The sequence below is a fragment of the Amblyraja radiata genome, chromosome 16 (assembly GCF_010909765.2).
Source record: "Amblyraja radiata isolate CabotCenter1 chromosome 16, sAmbRad1.1.pri, whole genome shotgun sequence".
NCBI lineage: Eukaryota > Metazoa > Chordata > Chondrichthyes > Rajiformes > Rajidae > Amblyraja > Amblyraja radiata.
Window position 1 is genome coordinate 14,649,317 of NC_045971.1, and position 20,859 is coordinate 14,670,175.

Below are 20,859 nucleotides of genomic sequence, written 5' to 3' on the forward strand. Positions count from 1 at the left end.
TTTTTAACATTTTTCCGATGTTGATTCAAAAGTTATTACGCATGTAATTCCACCACCAGAGTTATGGTGTTCTCTGCCCCTGTAACTCCTGATGTAAAATTCTTTAAATATTTTTATTCACAATCTAACGGCCTCTAGTACTACTAGCTGGAAGTGTGAATTTTCCTATATTTTTTTACAAACCTTCATAATGTTGCTATTTGGGCTCCTCTTAATTTTTCCTTTTTCAAATTGAGTGACACTGAGTTTCTGTAAACCCTGCACATGACTGAAGCTGCTTATTTATCTTTGTAATCATAGTGTCTCTCTTCTGCATCATTCTGCAGGCTCAGCATCTTTCCTAAAGTAGGACGTCCAAAATGGGCAGTGTCCCAAATGCAGTCTCATCAATTAATTAAGATAGGTTACAGAGTGCAAAAGTAAAAAAATACTAACTCAATCCCTTTGTACTCTGTAACTCTGCTTAATAAATTAGATCCCAATTATTTTTTTTGATGTCTGAATTTGTGAATCTGTGACCTTTGAAGTTTTACCATTCAGTGCATATTTTCTCATTGTTTGTCCATCCAAAGTAATTGTGCTCCCTGTTAAAATTTTAATTTGTTGTCTATCTGTCTGATCTATCAATCAGCTTTTTCTCGAGAAAGACACAAAATGCGGGAGTAACTCAGCAGGTCAAGCAGCAGCGCTGTAGACCATGGATTAGTCACCTTTCTGGTTGGGACCCCTCTTCACTCTGAAGAAGAGTCCCGACCCGAAAAGTCATCTATTCATGTTCTCCAGAGAAACCAATCTGAAGAAGGTTCCCGACCTGCAATGTCACCTGTCTATGTTCTCCAGAGATGCTGACCCACTGAGATACTCCAGCATTTTGTCTTTCTTTGGTAAACCAACATCTGCAGTTCCTACTTATCATGTATAGTCTTTTCTCCAAGTCGTTTCCAATAATTTACACTTTTGGTTCAACTCTCCCGCCCAAGACAGCCAAATATTAGAGCATGAAGAGCAATAACATGAACACTATTCCCAAGGAAGAGTAGTCTGAAAACAATGCAAAATCTTGATTGAATGACCAGATAGGCTGAGGAATGGTTGGAATTTAATACAGAGAAATGTGAGGTGTTGCATTTTGGGAACTCTTAACATGGACAGGACTTACACAGTGAATGGTAGTGCTCTGGGGAGTATTGTAAAGCAGAGGGATCTAAGAGTGCTGGTGCATGGTTCCTTGAAGGTGAAGCACAGATAGATAGGGTGGTCAGAAAAGCTTTTGGCACATTGGCCTTCATCAGTCAGAGTATTGTTGTGAGGTCATGTTGCGGTTGTATAAGATGTTGGTGAGGCCATATTCTGAGTATTGTGTTCAGTTCTGGGCACCATGTTAGCTATAGGGAGAGGTTGAGTAGGCTGCTTCTATTCCTTGGAGCACAGGAGGATGAGGGGTGATCTTATGGAGGTGTATAAAATCATGAGAGGACTAGATCGGGTAGATGCTTATCGTCACTCAGAATAGGTGAATCGAGAACCATAGGGTTAAGGTGAAGGGGAAAAGATTTAATAGGAATCTGAGCAGTAACTTTTTCACACATAGGGTGGTGGCTTATGGAACAAGCAGCCAGTGGAGGTTGTTGAGGCAGGGACTATCCTGATGTTTAAGAAACAATTAGACGGGTGCATGGATAAGACAGGTTTGGATAGATATGGACCAAACGTTGGGCAGGTCGGACTAGTGTCGCTGAGACATGTTGGCCGGTGTAGGCAAGCTGGGCCGAAGGGCCTGTTTCCAAGCTGTATCACTCTGACTCTATTTACTGTTCTTGATTTTCATTTAGTGATCTTACCTACTTAACATTTTATCAAACCTCCTCCACCCCTCCACAATAATTGTATCTTTTAAAGATCTAATTTTACAATGGCCACCTTATATTCTTCCTATTGATGTATTTTACATTTGTCAGACATTATTCGGGAAATAAAAAATGTAGGCATATGAAAGCATTAAGGAAGGCATTGGAATAATACATCTGGATTTTCAAAACTTTTAAGGTATCAGGCATTAGATAAACTGATTTGAAAAAAAATACACAGAACTGTTCTAACATTTGAGTATGGGTTTTTTAAGTTGGGAAGCGGTTCCCAATTTGCAACAATAACTCGGATGAAATTTTGCCAAGATTGCTAATCGTATATAAAAACGGAACAATTAGAAGCATAGATAATTTGATTTTGTAGTCCAAAAATCTTAACTATTTGTAATGAGCCTGATCCACTGCCATGCTTCAATTAGTTAAAATTGCAACATGACTCACTTCTCAAACCTGATTTAATTGTTAGCATTTAATCCAGGGAAAAACTGGTCCAAACAGGATAGGGCTTGCGTGCCCGTATGTTCTTCAGAACAGTGTAAATGCAATACATTTATTTCTGATGTACTTCACATACATCGCAGAAGGTAACTTTGACAGAATAAAAGATCTTGGAATCAGAAATAGGCCCTTCGACCCAACCCATCTATGCTGACCAAATTGCCTAACTGAGGTAGTCTCGCTCGCTTGTACCTGGCGCATATCCCTCCAAACATTTTCGATTCATGTACCTGCCTTAAGTGCCTTTTAAATGTCATAATTATATCTGCCTCAACCACTTCCTCTGGCAGCTCATTCCATATGTGCACCACCCTATGTGGGGGGAAAACTCCCTCGGAGCCCGTTTAAATTCCCCCCTCGTATCTTAAATCTATGCTCTCTAGTTTTAGATTCCCCAACCCTGTTTAAAATCTGCCCTTGTATATCTTGCCAAAATGCAATATTTCTCATTTTCTGAATTAAACTCCACTGTCTGTCTCCACTGTCAAGCTAATTTTGCATCCCATTGGCTAGCTTACGCTGGATCCTTTATGGCATCGTTTTTACATGCATCTTTCAACTCAAATTAGCAATTACTCACCAAATTATAGTGGTGTATATCCAACAGAACTTCTGTTGAATAACGATGAGCATTCATCTAACACAGATGCAGTGATTCTTTAACAGGTTCACATCCATCTAAAGTTAAGCTAATTATTAATACACAATAGATATATACTGAATAATGTCTAAAGCCATCAAACAATAAATGGGTCACACGCTACTAAATATGAGGATATTCTTGGGCGTGACTTTTCAGGTTGTAATGCATCTTCCAGTGAATTACATTTATTTTGCAATCTGCTTTTAGAACGGTCCAGCCTGTGTTAAGATGACTGATCTTTAGTTGCCCTTTCTCCCTCTTTGCCGCGGTGTACATTGGCAAGCTTCTAGTCCTCTGGCATAGCAGCTATAGCAAATGATGTCTGAGTCTTCTGGTCAGGGCTTCTATTTCCTCAGCATTCTAGGATGCAGGTTACACCCATTTAGGGAAGGAAGGGTGTGTTTAACAAATAGCTAGATGCTATAATGATAGACACTAGATTTGGCATTCAGGAAAGGATGAGATCAGGTAAATTGGGGAGTGTTCTTCAGTTTCACATAGTTTGAGGTTTGACCTGGGGTGCTGCTTGGAATTGGATTGAAAGTGGGCCTCTTGGATACTTCCCTCAGAATAGTGGGACAGATTCAAGGCAATGTTATATCTGGCAACAAAACATTTGCCTTAATCTTGTATTCATAATCTGCCAGGTTTTGAAAAGCTTCTGAAAATTGATATGTGAATTTCTCAATTTACTGACACCTACAGACTTGCTGAAGATTAGTGAAAACTCCCGAGGCAGCACACATTTGTCTGGCAATGCAATTGGGAAAGAAGAATGCATGGTTCCTGGGATAATGTAACAGGATGAGTGCAGATTGTGATGAGGATATTTCGACTCGGCATAAGGATTCTCAGTCGTAGCTTGAGCGAGTGAGCAAAATCTTAACAAATCCAGTTTAATGTGCAAAAGTGTGAGGAATGACTGCTCATTGGTAGGAGGAATCTAAAATCAGGCTATGATCCAAATGGGGAAAGCGTAGAGAAGAACGGAAGTGTTCTTATGCATGAGTCACAAAAGGTTAGCAGCCAGGTGTTGCAAGTGGCACACAAAAATGCTGGAGAAACTCAGCGGGTGCAGCAGCATCTATGGAGCGAGGATTTTCCAGCATCTGCAGTTCCTTCTTAAACACAGGTGTTGCAAGTGGTTAGGAGAGCAAATGGCACATTCACCTCAATTGCAAGAGGAATGAGGAAGTATTATTACAGTTGTACAGGTTGTTGGGGAGGCCAGACTTAGACTACAGTGGACAATTTTGGTCCCCTTGTTTATGAAAAGGTACGCTGGCATTGAAATAGAGTCTAATTTTTGGGATGAGAGGATTGTCCTTTCACAAGCAGCTAAAGAAATTAAAACTATGTTTTTCAGAGTATAGAGAATGAAAGGGAATACTGTTGACACACATTAGTTCCTGTGGAGGGATGTCAAGATGTTACGCTTAGTGAGAGGATCTTAAAGAGGACATGTTAAATGATTTAGAACTTGGGTGCAGGGAAGGGGAATGGAGCAGGGTGAGTGGAATGGTGGGGGAAATGTTTGCGCTTCTAGGTTGGGAGGGAGGGGGGGCGGGTGGGTGAGGGACAGGAGAAATAAGGGAGTACTTGAGATTGGAGAATTCATGTCCTTACCATTGGGTTGTATGCTTTCCAAGCAGAATGTGCTGTTCTTCTAGTTAGCATGGCCTCACTTTGGCAATGGACGAGACTGAGCGGAAAGTCGCCCTTCTGTCCATGTCCCTCTCTCTGGCTTTGCATTTCACTTGTCTTCTTTCCTTAACTCGCATCCTTTGGCTCCTTTTCACTCCACCCATCTGCCAATCAATCTCCTCACCTGTATCAACTTATTACTTGTCAGACTTTGCTCCACTCTCACCTCTTTTTTTCCAGCAGTCTTTCCCCCTCCCCAGTCAGTCTGAAGAAGGGTCCTGATGCAAAATGTCATCTGTCTATTCCCATTGAGATGCCTCCTGACCCATTAAGTTCCTCCGGAAATTTGGATTTTGTACAAGATTCCAGCACCTACAATTTCTCGTATTTCCTTACACATCTTTGACTGATGTTTATGAGCAATCATTGGAACTAGAATTGAAGTTGAGGACTAACTAACAGAGTGTGAAAAACAACGTTGATGTCCAAGTAATTTTGTGATACAGGCTTGTTGATAATGACTAAAAAAAACTTAAATTTGCAACTGCACCAATACATCTCGGTAATCTGTATTCTCTTCATCCCCATCCCTTCACAGGCTTTCTGTTGTTTTTTCCACCTTTCCTCTTGATTTTAAAACATAGTGGGGTTTTTGTCACTTTCCCAATTTCAATGAAAGGCTGTCAACCTGAAGCAAGAACCCTATTCCTGTCTCCACAGCTGCTGCCTGGCCTAAGTATTTCTGGTATTTTCAGGCTTTATTTGGGATTTCTGGCAGAGTTACTCATGTCGTTGGAAAAATGTGTTCAGTTCTGTTCAGTGCTTTGGAGAGGTGATTGAATGTACACATTGTGAGTATGACTGGGAGCAGCTGTGAAGAAAGATGAGAACTTTACAGCAAAAACAAACTGCTGGAGAAACCCAGGGAGTCAGGCAACATCTATGAGGGAAATAGACAGATGCGTTTCGGGTCAAGACTCTTCTTCAGACTTGTGTCTCCAAGAGAACATTTATGTATTTTGCATCAGACATTTAAGAGCTTAAATTCATCAGCCCCACCTATAAACGCATCTTGAGATAATTCAGACCACCATTGTTTTTTCCTGACTATTTAAACAAATACAGCCACCTCCCATTTTACGCAGGGGTTACATTTGAAAATCACAGCCTATCTATAAAACGTGTAAATTAAACATAATTTTACTATTTATGTAAATAGCACGTTAGGGGAAAAATCATACCTGTCTGCATCACACAATAAATAGTTCATTTATGACTGCCATTATTCTTTCACCTTATTCATTGATGAACAGTTAACAACCAAAAAAACTGCAGTAAAGACATCTTTAATAAACAATGTTTATTGGTTATTTAAAATTTATTTTTGTAATGTAAATGCAAACACTTTCATTGATGACTGGCGACTACTGCTTGCCCAAGATGGCGTAGGTGGAGGGTTGATGAGGAAAGTTACTGGGAGTGGGGGTCCTCCACATCAGCTGGTGAAATTGGAAGCCAAGGCGAGGGTATAAGTGAATCAGTGGTTGAGGCAGCAGTAGGCTGAGGTCTGGCGATGCCAGAGGTCGATGGCTGAGATTCATTGCTGCCAGATGTATTAGATTAACTCCCCATACTTTCGAGAAATATGATGACAATGTCTTTTGGGTGGCTTTTATTTCGTTTTCTTGCAGGATTTCTTTGCAACACTACTGTTCGCTTTCGACTATGCAGTCTTATTGAGAAAGCAGTAAGAGGCAGCCTGCTGAACGCCATCAATGTTGTACTGCACAGTACCTTGCCAGGCGTAAATTTGAGTGCGTTATTTCAAAAATACGACCGTGTAAATAAGGCTTTGGTATTAATTAAACAAACGAGTTTAGTTTAGAGATACAGTGCAGAAACGGGTCCTTCGGCCCACTGAGTCCACACCAACCAGCAGAGTGTCTTCCTTGCCGATTGGTGGGTTGAATTTGCCCCTTGCAGCCAGGGATCTGAAACTCTGAGCCGGCACATCCATTCCCAGAGCTGACTTATGAGGCTGACTGCAGGCCAATATCTCGGCTGCTCAGTTGCCTGGGCGGACTCGGGGGCCATGGCCTCTGTTGGTCTGGCAAAATGGATAATCCAGAAAGGCACTGGAACCAAGGATGCCAGAAAATTGGTGGTGGACATGTATAGTAAATTTAATGGCAGTCCCTGGCTGTTATTCCAGTTTGATATATATGCATCATGTTACATGTAGTGCCTTTGACCTTGAAATAAATCACACAATTAACATCTATCAAATGCACTGAACATAGAACAATTTATAACTAGGACTCGGTCATGTTTTAAAATCAATTATACATTTTTTTTTTCTCACTTAAATGTGTTTCTCCTCAAGAAACTCGCAAGATCTTTGAAATAATTTGAAAATCTCCAGGAAACTCTTTTCAAGACTTTGCAGAAAGTTAAGGTGCATGGTACTGAATAGATTCCTCCACTTAGAACCAGCATAGATTGGATTGGTCAAATGGCCACTGCCTGTACAGCAGTAATCTTAGCAAAATGCAAGTTTCTAAGAATGCTCTCAGATTTAGTTCTGACTCAAATTGGGTTAATTATCCAAGTTTGAATTTTTCAGTGTACAGAACTGAAATAAGTGTCTGTTCGTCAATTTACATTAGCAGGGCTTTAGCCTTTGATAAACATGAGAACTAAACATTTCAAGAATGAAACTGAAATTTGGAACGTCTCCAAATCCATTTATGCTAATTTAAAATCTGGGATGAATATGTTTTTGTTAGCCAAAGGAGACATGGCCAATATATTGGGTCGGGTAACAAAATAGCCATGATTTCTCTCATTGGTGGAATGTCCCTGAGGGATTAAATTACCTACCTACACCGTTTCTCTTTTTCTGACCCCATTGCCAACACCACATTCTGCACACCCAGTACTTAGCTGTATCATAACAATGTCACGTTCAGAGCTGACATAATTCCTCTAGTGTGAGAGCGGCATGTTTGGAACCTCACTTCACGTTCAGTACACTCTACACTATAATTGACATCATTTTTCAAGGGAGTATATAATTGTTTTACTTGCCTCTTTAAATTTAAAGCCCCATGTGCACCTACCAACTGGAGGAGAGGAAAGCTGCTTGGACAGGGGGCATTTGGACGCGTCTACCTCTGTTATGACGTGGACACTGGAAGGGAACTTGCTGCAAAACAAGTTCAGTTTGACCCTGACAGCCTTGAGACCAGCAAGGTAAGTACTGTGATATGTAATCCTAGTTAATCAATAGAGTAAGGTGCAGTTTAAGACACAGATTAATTGTTCAGCCAAAGATTGAAGATTTGATTTTAATCTTTGGCATATTAATAATCTCAAACCTGGAATCCTTGCGGGTCGTAGAGTTGGGATTTATTTTCTTTCCTTTTTTATAATCACTGCTGAAATAATCGCTATATTGTGTTCTATGTTCCTCTTAAACCTCAGTCATGATGCTCCAACTAGCCATAATCTCACCATCTTAAATGAAGGCTCAACGCAATCTTCTGCTAATTCCTACCTCCCACAGCCCCTTCAATTTCTCTGCAGACATCCATGTTCTCTACCTCAATCGTCACCTCAACAACTCTGCCCGTATTGTTGGCCTTGATACCTCCCCGTAATTGAGCATTTATTTCGTACATTCTAAAGGGGGAAAGGTTTATTAAAATAGCAAGTACCAATCAGTTATTATTCTGTAGAGCTAATAGGACTTGGTGTTTCAATCCCTGTAATAAGTCGGCACTCATGCTATTTACAGTGGGATTGGGGTGGAGAAAGGTAGGGTAGGTACGTCATCGGGGTCATCAGGTGGGCACCCTCCTTCATCAAATTACCTGTGGCATGGTACTTAGAAATATGCTGACCATTTTCATATCAATTCTGCCGACAAGGGAATTGCTTCCTGTCTAGAAGGCAGCATATAGGCGATCAAGCAATTAATTAATGGGTTATTTCCCAACAAAAATTAACAAAATTAAGTTATATATCATAAAGAATTATCCCTAAAGGATTTGTGGTTTATTTGTACAGTCAGAAGACATTGAAGTTTCCATTTTAATTTGATTGCTATTTAATTTCTCCAGAATTAGATGATTATGATTTATCAACCCCCTTGTTGTGTCTTGGGATAACTAATTTATCCTGCTGTTTCCTTTTAAAACTGAGAAAATATTTGGCACTTCCTGTGTGAGGGGAAAATCCACTGAGCGTTACATGCAGAGTGTTGGTGAATATAATGAGCTGCCAAGTCAAATGGCTGGATTTATACTTTGAGCCGAGGTGGCTTTATCTTCTCTGCAAAATCTACTGAGTCTTGTTGGAGCTTGGTTCAATATTTGATTGGCAGCCTCACCTAAGCTCTCAAATGCTCATTTACCAGATTGTAATTTCTCTCTATCCACCTTAACTCTCTAACTACCCTAATTGTAACGGTTTGTTAAATGTGCACTCCACTCCATTATCAGAGCTTTAGGGAGGAATGACCATAATATAGACTTTTGCGTCGGAAAGAACTGCAAATGCTAATTTAAATCGAAGGTAGGCACAAAATGCTGGAGTAACTCAGCAGGACAGGCAGCATGTGTAGGAAAGAACTGCATATGCTGGTTTAATTGAAAGGGAAAAAAAAATAACTGGGACAGGCAGCATTTCTGGGGAGAAGGAATGGGTCGACCCGAAACGTCACCCATTCCATGTACAGTTTTGCACTGTGTTTGAAAATAGTAGGTAATTTGAAACTAGGATCTTAAATCAAAACAAATATTCCGAAGGTATAGGGTGAGTTGTTTTTGGTAGATTGGGAAATGCCTTAAAAGGTCTAAGGGTGCACGGGGAATGGTAAACATTTGAAGTAATGTATAATTGCAAAAATAGAGTAATATTCCTCTGAGGCACAAAAAAACAAAAGGAAAAGTACTCCATCCAAGGCTAATGAGAGAAATTAAACCCCTCTCATTCCTTTAAACCCTGGCGAATACAGGTCTATACGCAAGATAGACACAAAATGCTGAAGTAACTCAGTGGGTCAGACAGCATCTCTGGAGAAAAGGAATAGGTGACGTTTCGGGTCGAGGCCTTTCTTCAGACTCAGACCCTAGTCTACGCAAATATCCAAGTGATTTTTTCCCCCTAAGTCTTGCACAAACCATTACAGGCATTGGAGGCACAGTAAGACCTCAAATTTCTACCATCATCTGCTGTTTCAACTTTGTATGGCACTTGAAGCACTCTTTTAAAACCACTTTCTGTGACCACACTAGATCCCGGGCTATATTTTTCTTCCCCACTTCACTAGTGGAATTGTTGCATTGCTCCTGAAAGTATTTTGGAAAATTCTAGAAATTGCAACTTCAATTACTTTGGGCTAGTAGTCTACCCAGGTTAACAACTGCCAACTGGATGGTTATTTTTGTATTGAATTCTGACATTGGTGCTTTGCCAATATCCAAATGTAAGTTTGATTTTTTTTTTTTAAACTCAATAATATTCAAGCTGTGTTGCGATCAACTCTGTCTCTACTTTGGCATTGCTCCAAAGTCTAATGCTGAAATAATATGCTAGTGTGTGAAGGATGAAGCAATCTGTTGGACTTCCCTCAAAATTATATTTGTGCCAATACATCTGCATGTACCATACCCATTCCCTATGTTACTCATAATTTGATCCTCTCAAATTGCTTCAGCACCACTGGTACAATAATGACCACATCCTGCAAACCTGCAGTTAGTGAGATATTCACCATGGCGCTGCACAGCTGGGGATATTTTTAGGCATATCAGCAAATATCACATCTCACTTCACTCTTGGAAGTTTTTCTCTGGTTCATGTGGATATTGTTGATGTTTAACATCCCAAAGAAGTGAAGTTATGTTGACTACATCATGAACACAACTGGCATAAGGAAGCGTACGAAGCCTTGACATGATTTCTGCTTGGAATCCCTCACTAGGAAGTAAGTGCTTTGGAGTGTGAGATACAGTTACTGAAGAACCTGCAGCATGAGCGGATAGTGCAATACTACGGCTGTCTACGGGAAAAAGCAGAGAGGACTCTTTCGATTTTCATGGAGTATATGCCTGGGGTGAGTAAAAAGAATAAAGAGCTACTCTTATAATTTCAAATCCATGGCATGTAACATTTGTGAATTGTGTTCATTAAGCAAATTGTGTGTAAAACCACAAGGTGTGGTAAATAAAATGGTAAAACTGCATGTACAAATAGCTATTTGAGATTGCGGTAACAAAGATATTAAAACATAGCTATAAAGAAAAGTATTGGGCTTATAATATTCCTGTAAAGAAATTCTAGAAAGATGAGGAAAGAAAGAGAATGAACATCCAATCCCGATTCAGATTAGCATCATATACACCAGGGTGCAATGAATGTCATTGAAGCTCTTAGAGTAAATAATATACATTAATGATAAATACAATGAAGAGTGCAAACTAGCATAATGGTGCAAGATTGTAGTGCAATCTGAACTAGTGCAAAAGAATATTAAACTACAACTACAGTTATATTAAACAGCATAACTGAATGAGGTAAGTTTAAGTGTAAGATATGTGGCAGCACCCCCAGGAAACCGTATAAAACAGCTTTTGTTTAAGAAGGAACTGTAGATGCTGGAAAATCGAAGGTAGACAAAAATTCTAAAGAAATTCAGTGGGTGAGGCAGCATCTATAAAGTGAAGGAAATAGGCAACGTTTCGGGCCAAAACCATTCTTCAGAAAGAGCTGATTTGTTCAGGAGTTTGATAGCTGTGGGGAAGAAGCTATTCTTAAATCTGGGCGACCAGCTTTCTGAAAAGGACACGTTAATTCCTACTCTTTGCTTCCTGTCTGCCAACCAGTTCTCTATCCATGTCAATATCCTACCCCCAATATAATGTGATCTAATTTTGCACACTAATCTCTTGTGTGGGATGCACACTAATCTCTTGTGTTTTCCTCAAGATTCACTTAGTGAAAAAAAGACGTTGTGTGTTCCTCAAGATTCTAGCATCTGCAGTTCCTCTTCTCCACTGTTCTCTCTCATGTTCCCATCAACTCCACCTTAAAAGCATTATTTTGTTTTGCAGGCTTCTACAATTCACTGCAAGGCATAAATCACATAGAAAATAAAGCAGTAAAACCTACTGAATCTATAACTGAACCCATAAATTATTTATGAAACATAAAATCATTTTAATCTTTCAAGCAATCTCCACATGAAACCTGTAAAATTTGGCACTTCGCCATTGCAATGTGATGTGGGTTTCTTAAACTGAAGAATTGGGAAAGATGGTGGCCAAATCATTTAGAATGAATAGAATCGCTGCCAATTAATTGGTGATAGGATTTGTGGTTTTAATTTACTGAAGCTACAGAAAACACTCTATTTGCTCAACAGTTTCCAAGTTCTTGACTAAACTTGCAGCAGAGTCTCTGCCCATGATCAAACACAGCAGCAACGAGAATCTCTAGAGACATGAACATTGCTGCAAAATAATTCTGTGGAAAATAGTTACATAATACAAACTAAATGAGTTACACAATACACACATTATAAAATCAATCTCAGTTATCTACAAGAGGGTTAAAACAAAAAGATGTTCACAGAGAAATAATCCTGTCATCTCCAAGTTCAACTGAGACATTTGGTGTCTTGTGTAGCAATTGTTTTAAGGCAGTTTGTCAAAGAGCCGATCAAGAGAGATGTTTTGCAATAGAAAAATCTAAATATTTTGGAAAAATCTAAATATTTTCTCAGCTCAGCTGCCAATCAATGCTAATTTACTTTTATCATCAAGCTGGAAGTAGAAAAGCATTTAACTGTTGGTTCAGACATGAAATCAAAAATTGTTTACTTACAATCTGGATCCACATCTAAATTCAGATCTTCAGTCTCAAAAGAAATTATATGGCACTTCACAAGAGGATTACAAAATTTGAAACTGAATGACATACAGGAGTATTATGCAAGAAACATAAAGTTTCAGCTAGGTGGTAGATTTTATGAATCGTATTAATTAATAGTGAAGTGTTTAATTGGCATAATCATCAGGAACAGAACAATGAAATTCTTGCAAGCTGCATATTTATCACACCATATCACAACAGATAATAATACAATAAAATTATCAGTTGTACTAACAGACCATAATAGTAACCATAGTACGCAGTGTAACCTACATAAAGTCTATAGTAGTTTGTTGCTGAGGTGGGGTATTAGGGGACAATGGAAGCAAGATTTAGGAAGGGGAGATTTATGGAGCTGAAACGTGTAGCTGAAGCCATGTGCATGAATAGTGGTTAAAATCAGGGATCTACGGAGGACCGGAGAGCCCAGACAGACTGAGGAGAAATGGGAGAGCCAAAGCCATGGAGCCATTTGAAAATGATAATGTGAATTTTACAATCAATATATTGTTTCAGTATGGGCAGCACCATGGCGCAGCTAGTTGAGATGCTGCCTCATTGTTCCAGCAACTGGATACGACCCTGAATTTTGGTGCTGTCGGCTCGGACATTCTCCTTATGACCACATGGGTTTCCCTTGGGTGCTCTGATTTCTCTCCAACATTTCAAAGCTGTGCGAGTTGCTAAGATAATTGGCCGGATGTAAATTGCCTCTGGTGTGTAGGTGAGTGGTGGAATCTCGGGAGTTGATGGGAATGTAATTGGTGCATGGTTGCTGCAAATGAGTGACTGATGGTCAGCACAGGCATGGTGGGCTGAAAGGCCTTTTGCATGGATATACACATGTACAGCAGTTGGCATGTATTGAGATAAGGACAGGCGAGTAGTAAATTAGTTCAAATTTATTTATGGGGAATGCTTTCTATGAGACCAGCAGAGAAGCCTCGGAATGACAAAGGCGTTGCAATGCAGCTGCAGATCAGCTGAGGGAAAAAGTGAATCAGACCGTGTCACAGATATACGAGGAAAATGCTTGGTAACGCTACAGGAATGTTTGTCGAGCAAATGGTATCATTTGGTGCCCCTAACCACAGTTTATGTTATAAAATATTTATAGCACAGAAATAAACTTTTTGGCCCATCAGATATTCTCACAAGCTTTCCCCCCTTATTTCATTGCATCTTAATATATCCTTCTATCCCTTTCTCCCATGTATATGAATTAGTTTCCCTTTAAATACGTTTACACTATTAGTTTGTTACACTTTTTAAATGGATATCCTACTCGACAATGCAGTGGTATGCTAAACTGCACTTTGTTCATCTGAATCTGTTCTAATCATGTGCAGCATTTTTAGCTGCGTCATTGTGCGTTTTTATTTTTACAAATTCCAGTTTAGTTGTGTGGTTAGCACTGCAACTTCTGCAATTCAACCCCCAGTACAAATGTCATCAATAAATCTGCAGTACAGTACTGAAGTACTGGTGTTCATGAGATATCAAAGCAGGATGTATCTTTCTGCTGTAAATGTAGGTTTGCACACTTTAAAGTGGAATAGGGCTTTCTCTTGAACTCCTTACAAGGTTTGTTTCCACAGCGTTACCCCGTCATTGTTTAAAAAATAAATTATACTGCTGTTAGTTTATTTAATATTTGTGGGATTATTTTATCCACAAATTGGTTGCCATATTTGTTCATATGACAGAGATTTAAAAAGAATCTGCTTGTTATGAGGAAGGGTATGATGGTGACACAGAAGTTAAGTTACCGGACTATTTGGTCAAGAGGCCCGCGTTCAAATCCTACTGGACGGAGTGTAGCAAAGATCCACCAGACTTGTTCCAGGAATAGCAGGATTGCAGTACGAGGAGAGATTTAGTAGACTGGGACTATATTCCCCAGAATCTCAAGAATGAGAAGGGATCACATTGAAACGTTAAATGATTTTAAGGGGCTTTCCAGACTGTATGTGGGGAAGACATTTCTCCTAGCTGAGGAATCTAGGACCAGATAGCACAGTTCCAAAACGATGAATTGAGATGACACTAATTTGCTTCCGGACTGAGTTTACAAGAAATGCCTTCATACAGTAGATGGTGAACCTTTGGAATTCGCTACCCGGGAGTCCTGTGAGGCACAGTTTTGTTAATTGACTGAACTGACAAATGTTTTGACATCAGGGGAATCGAGCGATATGGGGTTACGGCAGGAAAATGAGGGATAAGATTAACCATGATAATTAATGACCGAACAAGCTTGGGTGATCAGGTTGCCTACCCCTCCTATTTTATAATTAACTCAGTGTGTTGGAGCCTAGCATGATTACTTACACAATAAATGATAATGTTACCAGATCTTAACCGCAGGGACATGAATTAAGTGCACAATATTAAAGGGGAAGTGAACTACAGATTTAAATAAATGTATTATTTTGTACGATATTTGGTCTGCCTGTTCACCATTGCACAATAATAATAAATTTATTTATGGGCGCCTTTCAAGAGTCTCAAGGACAGAAGCCAGTTTGGTATTCTGAAAAACACAAGGAATCATGGGATTTGTCAAAGGTCACTCGCAACGAAGCGCTGGCAGATTTATGTGTAATAATATATTTAATCTGAGGAACAGGGGTGCCAATTAGCGGTAGAGCGGGGTGTAACAGCGAGACAGAGGGGGCAGATGCGAGTGAGAGACTGGACCGGCGGAGAGACATTATTGGCAGCTGCGCTCACACAGACCCGCGCCTCATCCGCAGCCAGGATCGACCCCGGCGCCGCAAGTGCTGCCGAATCACCACTGGACTGTCTCCTCCCCCCGTCCGTCCGTGACCCATCCTCCCGAGTGGGTCGGAGACGTCCAGGGCAATCCTGGACCAACGGGACAACGGCCTGGAGCAGCGGCCCACAGACGGCGCGGAGAAGTACCAACCCCAGCTCAACTCTGCCTGGACAAGGAGAGAGACCCACTGGGGAACAGCCTCTTTCTCCCCCCCCCCCCCCCCCCCCCCCCCCCCCCCCCCCCCCCCCGGGAACCGGAGCCAGCGCCTCCACCTCCACACCCCCACCCCCCCCCCCCCCCACCCCTGCACCGGCTGCAAGCCCGGTCCGACTCCTCCGGCCGGCCCTGGACTGGGACGGGACACCCGGGAAGGGACGGGGACAGCCCAGCAGCAACTCAACGGCGCTCGCAGCGCCGGAGACCCGGGTCCGACCCCGACCTCGCTCACTCACCGAAGCATAAAGCAATAAAAACGACAAAATAATCTTAGGTTTTAACAAAGGAACAATAAATACAACGAATTAATACCTAGAAAAATCACAGCTGGAAAAAACGGATGAAACATGTACACCGCTCCACTGCTTCCAGCAATGTTTATCCAGAGTGACCTTTGACCTGGGCATGTGCAGTCAGAATTACGAACTCGCTTATTCTGTAGCACTGATTTCTTTCTAAACATAATTTGGTAGCCTAACTGCTCCAAGTCCTTGTGAAGTGACCTAACCACAGATTTTGAAAATGTTGTCATAGAAGTAGTTCTATGTGTCGAGCTTATGTGTCGAGTTATATAATGATATCTTTATCATTAAAGCATTTTCAAGTCTTGGCTCAGATCTGATCTTTTCTAGCCTTTAGTAAATTTGTGAAATTGGCATTTAATGTTGTTCTTCGAGCTACATGTCCATGAATGGCCCTTTCTATCTTGCCAACCAAACAGCTAAACAGAATATCATTGTGGAACCTTCCTGACAGAAGTTCAGATTAAACTGGAATATGCCAAAAATTCTCAATATATTTTTTCTTTCACAATAATTGCTATGTTGATAAACAGAGACATCGGTTGCACATTGCTACGTCTTATTATGAGCTCCTAATCACACAGGTTTCAGGAAAACAAGTGGGCATGTGTTTGTTTTCATGGGGAGAAAAAAAGTTTTGGAAATGAGTAATACTGAATTGCTGCTTTGCAAAATAAGACTGTAGATATTCATGAAAAAAGGGAAATGAGAATTTAAGTGGAGAAATCGTCTCAATCTCTTGTTCTGTTGCGGTTGGGCATTACGTCTCCTATGACAGAATTTGTCCCAGGACTCGAGCAACTGTGCCAAATGGCCAACCCAAAAATCTTTCCAACTTTTTCCCATCTCTATTTTAAGATAATGAATAGGTTAAAGGGAAAATTCTGGTCTCATTTCTGATGATTGGTTAAGTTAGGTTAGGTTTATTTTTGTCACATGTACCAAGGTACAGTGAAATGCTTTATTTTGTATGCTATCCAATCAAATCTGACAATACTATACATAAATATATTCAAGTCTGACTCGCGTACAATAGGCAGAGCGAACGGAAAGATAGAGTGCAGAATATAGTTAGTTCTACAACAGTTCCAGAGACAAAATCCACAATTAGATAGCGGAGAAGGAAACTATCCCCTCTTTTATGGAAGAACCATTCAAAACGCAGATAACAGAAGAAGCTGTTTGAGTCTGGTAAATCATGCTTTCAACCTTCTGCCCGGCAGGAGCAGGGAGAAGGAGGAATGACTAGGGTGGGAAACGTGTTTGATTGTGTTGGCTACTTTCCAGAGGCAGTATGAAGTATTGATCAGGGCTCGAAATTAACGGTTGCCCGGGTGCCATTGGCCACCTAACGTCCTGCCGGGCAACCTAAAAGTTGTGTCATTTTGCCCGGCTTGGCAAGCACCCGGGACACCTGCCGTTCAACTCTGAGCGGGGCCCCCCTCTCTATCTCTCTCTCTCTCTCTCTGTCACTTTCCGTCTTCGCCCACCATCCGTGTCTGTGTGCGGGCCGCCGTGTCTCCGCTCTCCATTCTCCGCTCGCCGGCTGCTCCTCATCCGCTGGCATGGCCGGCCGCCTTGCACCTGCGCACAACCACGGGCAGCACATCATTGGCCGCCCGGCAGATGCGCACTGCCACGGCAACTGGTCGGCGCCGTGCACTTTCTCCCTCCCTTTGCATTGTGGAAGATCTGGCCGCCATTGCTGTCCGGTCGCAGCCTCGCCGCGACCACTGAAAACCAACGCAGAATCACTCCCTGGAGCTGGACTAACTCCCTGGAGTAACTTGCTTCTGGTTTCCTGGTCCTCCAAAAATATTCTAAATGGAATTTAAACTGGAGGTGGTGGAGGGTCCATCACCAAACTCTGGTTCTTGGGAAATAAGAGCTACCTTAAATTTAGTTGCGTCTGGTTGGGTAACTATGGTAGGGTGAAGACTATTCCATGCTTTAATTGTGCGAGGGAACTCCATGGAGCAGCCAACATCTCTGGATAGAAGAAATTGGGTGATGTTTCGGGTAGAGACCCTTCTTTAGACTCCCTCTGGTTTTCGTGATTTTAGTTTAATTTAAAGATACAGCGTGGAAATAGGCCCTTCAACCCACAGAATCCACACCGATCACCCGTACACTAGTTCTATCCCACACATTAGCAACGTAAGTCAAGAGTGTTTTATTCTCTCACGTCCCAGTTAGAACAATGAAAAACTGTCATTTGGCAACCTAAAAAGCTGCCAATTGCCCGGCTGACAACAGAGAGAAAAGGTTAAGCGAGAGCCCTGTAATGGTGGAGAGTCTGGTCTGCGTCATGAACGGGACTACATCCACTACTCTCTGCAATCTCTTGTGGTCTTGTGATGAGCTGTGATGCAACCTGGCAGTAAGCTTTCAATGTTGCCTCTGTAAAAGTTTGTAAGAGTCTTTGGAGACATGCCGAATTTCCTCGGTCTCCGGAGGAAGTAGAGGCTGTTGTTTCATTGTGATTGATCCACAACAGATAGTTTGTCAGATTTATACCAAGAAACTGGAAGCACTCAACTGATTAATCAAAATGGTTGCCACTTGAAGTCACTTTCAATATCTCTGCCTTTCGGAGAAATTAATTTTGTAGTGCATTGGTTGAGTAGAAGGTCCTTTAACTGGAGAAGTGGCTGCTGGATTAGCTTTGATGTTTATCTGCTGTCTGGTAGTAAAATGCTGATAACATCCGTGCTTTTTTTTTAATCTACTGCAAACTTTTAAATAGGCTGGTAATTTATTTGTTGATCTTGTAGGAAAGTGTACACAAGCTACCCCAAAGAGTTACTTAATTATCCTTTGAAAGACACAAAAAGCTGGAATAACTTTTTATTCTTTCAACTGAAGAAGGGTCTCGACCTGAAACGTTACCCATTCCTTCTCTCCAGAGATGCTGCTTTTCCCAATGAGTTACTCCAGCATTTTGTGTTTATCTTTGGTTTAAACCAGCATTTGCAGTTCCTTCCTACACATGTAAACTAATGATGTATATTCTACAGAAGTTTAAATCGCCAAACCTTCCAATTTATTCCTTGCTATCTGTATATGCCCCTCTTCGGCAATGTTGAAATTGGGTTATTATGAGGTGGTGACACGCTTTAAAAACATCCAAATTGCAAGAGGTATTTAATGCAGACCACTCAGTAGCTATCTCCCCCCCCCCCCCCCCCCTTCATTTCACATGCTGAGAGATTGTAAAAGTTTTCTTCACAGCGAAACAAGGAAGGGTCTCTGACCCGAAATGTCACCCATTTCTTCTCTCCAGATATGCTGCCTGTCCCGCTGAGATACTCCAGCATTTTGTATCTATCATTAGTTTACACGTCTCTTATAAATCTTGAAGGTAAAATGCTGCTTTAAGTTCTCTAAAGTTTATTATCTACTTGTTGGAAGGTTAGTGAATTGCAGCCCTAATTGCAGCTTTTGCTTTGTACTACAGCGCTTGTATGTCCCAGTGCTGGTGCCACTATGACTGCCAAGTTCTGCCATGTAATTGCATGTCACATGACAGGATACTGTGTACAAACTTGTAGTAGATTCAGCAGACAGGAAGAGTGTTTTAGTAAGATATTACACAGGTTAAATCTCCTTGTGTATATAGTGCACACATGATTCCATAATGGCTATAGTAATTCTATACTTGACGCCTTGCTACTCCACTTTGGCTTCTAGCTTGATTCTGCTTAAACTGTCAGAGTTTTGTTATATCCTTGTCTTTTATTGTAGTGTGTTGCATATTTATGATGTCAGTAATTGTACTTGTTTAATTGAACAAGGTCTATTATCTCTGTATTATCTCTGTGCCTTTGCACGGATGAATTTATTGTTGAGGAATGGCTGGTGCAGAATGTTAATGCATAGTAATTTACCTTTGGGATCCAGTCAAAAGTGACGCAATGAAAACTTTGAATTTCTGTGGTTTTCTGTTGACATAAACTGATTTTGGGCATGTTTTATTCAGTTTCTCAACAAAACACCTGGTTATCCTGCAAGAATTAACCCTAAGCTAGAAATATGTCAGTGAAAGTCTATTGAGATGTGTGGAATAAGTAAAGTGAGAGTTATAGGCGAGTTCGGTATTCCGAAAAACGCAAGGAATCATGGGATTTGTCAATGTTCGTAAGCTATAACGGTAAATAGATCTCAGCACTATAGATACAGTTAGTATATTTTTGGTCCGTTTTTTTTTGTTTGTTTTTTTGTTGGTCTTTTTTTAAGCTTCTATTTGTCTTGGCTGATTCAAAGTACCAAGATATGAAGCTGGAAGATTTTATGTCATGGAAAGTCGATGCTTTGAAGATTTTTTTAGAGGAGAGAGGGTTAAAAAAACGGGAAGAAAAGCTGAACTTGCAGGTCTTGCTGTAGCTGCAGCAGCCATGAGGAAGCCTGTGCTGCCAAATGCAAGTGAAGAAAAAAGGAACAATTTAAATCAGTACAAATAACTCCTTAAAGTCTATTGAAAGTTATAGAAATCATACATTTACTTCCATTCTCCCCACTCTCAAGAAAAAAAAATGCGTGTCATTTACTTTCGCGATCTCGCTCACTCATGGAGGCATGAACCACTAAAAACAAGAAAAACATCGCAGCTTTGTAGAAAGGCAAAATAAATGCAACTAATTAATAGTTTTATAACAGTATTTCCTTACCTAGAATAATGAAAGATCGAAAATACAGAGGAAATAAAGCCCTGTTTACACAAAGCAGCTCAGCGCCGCTCAAGAGACAGGGCGAGTGGTCTACACTTTGCTACACTATATTCCATCTACAACTTCGCTGCCCAATCTTCCAACCTATCCAAGTCTATCTGCAGAGACCCTGCTTTCTCTACACTACCTGCCCTTCCACCTATTTTTATTTTTTTTATCATCCGCGAGCTTGACCACAAAGCCTTCAATACCTTAATCCAAATAATTAAAATACAACATGAAGAGCAGCGACCCCAGCACCGAACCC

General features: G+C 40.8%; 1 protein-coding gene across 1 annotated transcript in view; it reads left to right on the forward strand.

The window, feature by feature from the left end:
- Positions 1-20,859, forward strand: part of map3k3 (mitogen-activated protein kinase kinase kinase 3) — a 97,223-nt gene that overhangs the window by 55,953 nt on the left and 20,411 nt on the right. Inside the window, exons 13-14 of the mRNA XM_033035159.1 lie at positions 7,757-7,905; positions 10,640-10,771. Of these exons, the coding sequence (XP_032891050.1) occupies positions 7,757-7,905; positions 10,640-10,771 (281 nt within the window). The remainder of the gene's footprint in view (positions 1-7,756; positions 7,906-10,639; positions 10,772-20,859) is intronic.